Consider the following 1,463-nt stretch of genomic DNA (forward strand, 5'->3'; position numbering starts at 1 on the left):
CCCTCTGGGCTGTGACGTCATCAGGGTCGCTTTGAGGGTTGTGACACCGCGGGGGACCCCGGGGAGTTCCCTGCCCGGGCTGTGATGTCACAGCAGCCCGGGGCGGGGGGGAGGGGGGGCAGGGCTATGACGCCATACCTCTCTCCCGCTGCCCAGGTTGCAGTGTCGCCGGAGGGGCAGGGCCCCACCCTATGACATCACTCCCGGCCCCGCCCCCCACGCATGGCGGCCGAGGAGGGGAAGCTCTTTGTGGGGGGCCTCAACTACGACACGGACGAGCAGGGGCTGGAGCAGCACTTCAGCTCCTTCGGGCCCATCGCCGAGGGTGAGGCACCCCGAGACCCCCCGGAACCCCCAGCACCTCTCAACCCTCCCCTGGGCACCCCCAAACCCCCTTGGGAGCCCCAAACCCCTCCTGGGAACCCCAAATATTACAGATACCTCAACTCCTCCCCAGCACCCCCACCTACTGCCCCACAAAAGCTCCTGAGATCCCCCCAAAATCCCTTCTAGGACCATATACCCCCCAAACCCTTCTGAGAATAATCAAATCCTTTCCCAGAGCCCCAGAATCCCCTGAGGTTCTTCCTCCATTCTCTGGGGACCCCTCCCCATCTCTCCAGGAGCCCCCAAAATCTGCGTGGGGAGGGAGGACATGTTGGAAGGGGTGACTCCCCCACTGGAGGCCTCGGCTTTGGGGTGACACCCAAGGTGGGGGGGGGGGCTATTTTTGGGTGTAACCTTTAGAATGGGGTCTGGGGAGGTTCCCTCTGCTTTTGACACCCCAGGTTTTTGGGGGGGGGCCATCCTTGGGTGGGAGTCACCACGTCCCTTTGGACCCCAGCTTTGGGTCTTAATGTGTAGGATCAGCTTTGGGGTTGGGGTGTCCCTTTCTCCTGTGAGACCCCATTTTGGTGGGGGGGGGGGTGCCATCCCTCCCTGACTCCCCCCATTGCCCCTCAGTGGTGATTTGGGGGGGTCCCCGAGCCCCCTGACCCCCCTGACCCCTCCACAGTGGTGGTGGTGAAGGACCGGGAGACCCAACGCTCGCGCGGCTTCGGCTTCGTCACCTTCACCAACCCTGAGCACGCCAGCGACGCCATGAGGGCCATGAACGGCGAGGTGGGGGGGGCTGGGGGGGCTGCAGGACCCTCAGGAGCCCTGCATGACTTTTGGGGTCACTGAGGAGGTTTGGGACACTCGGAAGGGAGTCCAGAGAGGGACCTCAAAGAGTCCCCTGTGGGGACGTGGGAGACCCTAAAGGGGTGTCTGGGGGATCTCTGAGCGGGTTTGGGTCATTTTTAATGGGGTCTGGGGGGGATCCTGGGGGGTCTCTAAGGGTGTGGGGGTGCATTGAGGGTCGCTGAATGCCCCTGATGGGGGGGTGGGTCCCTGGGGGGTGCTTGGGGATCCCCAGGAGGCCACTGGAGGGTCTCTAAGGGGTGCTGGCTGGAACTTGGGGA

The 1,463-nt window shown here is 64.0% G+C and overlaps 1 protein-coding gene across 1 annotated transcript; it reads left to right on the plus strand.

Annotated features, from left to right (window-relative positions):
- The first annotated feature begins 119 nt into the window (after positions 1-119).
- On the plus strand, positions 120-1,201 carry LOC114071624 (RNA-binding protein 3-like). The gene is made up of 2 exons (XM_027909475.1): positions 120-325; positions 1,016-1,201. Exons 1-2 carry the CDS (start codon positions 223-225, stop codon positions 1,183-1,185), a joined length of 273 nt encoding a protein of 90 aa, XP_027765276.1. The 5' UTR covers positions 120-222; the 3' UTR covers positions 1,186-1,201.
- Positions 1,202-1,463: the final 262 nt, after the last annotated feature.

Source organism: Empidonax traillii, unplaced genomic scaffold (genome assembly GCF_003031625.1).
Source record: "Empidonax traillii isolate 1590-97213 ecotype Southwest subspecies unplaced genomic scaffold, ASM303162v1 scaffold2152:size35166, whole genome shotgun sequence".
In the NCBI taxonomy this organism is placed as follows: Eukaryota; Metazoa; Chordata; class Aves; order Passeriformes; family Tyrannidae; genus Empidonax; species Empidonax traillii.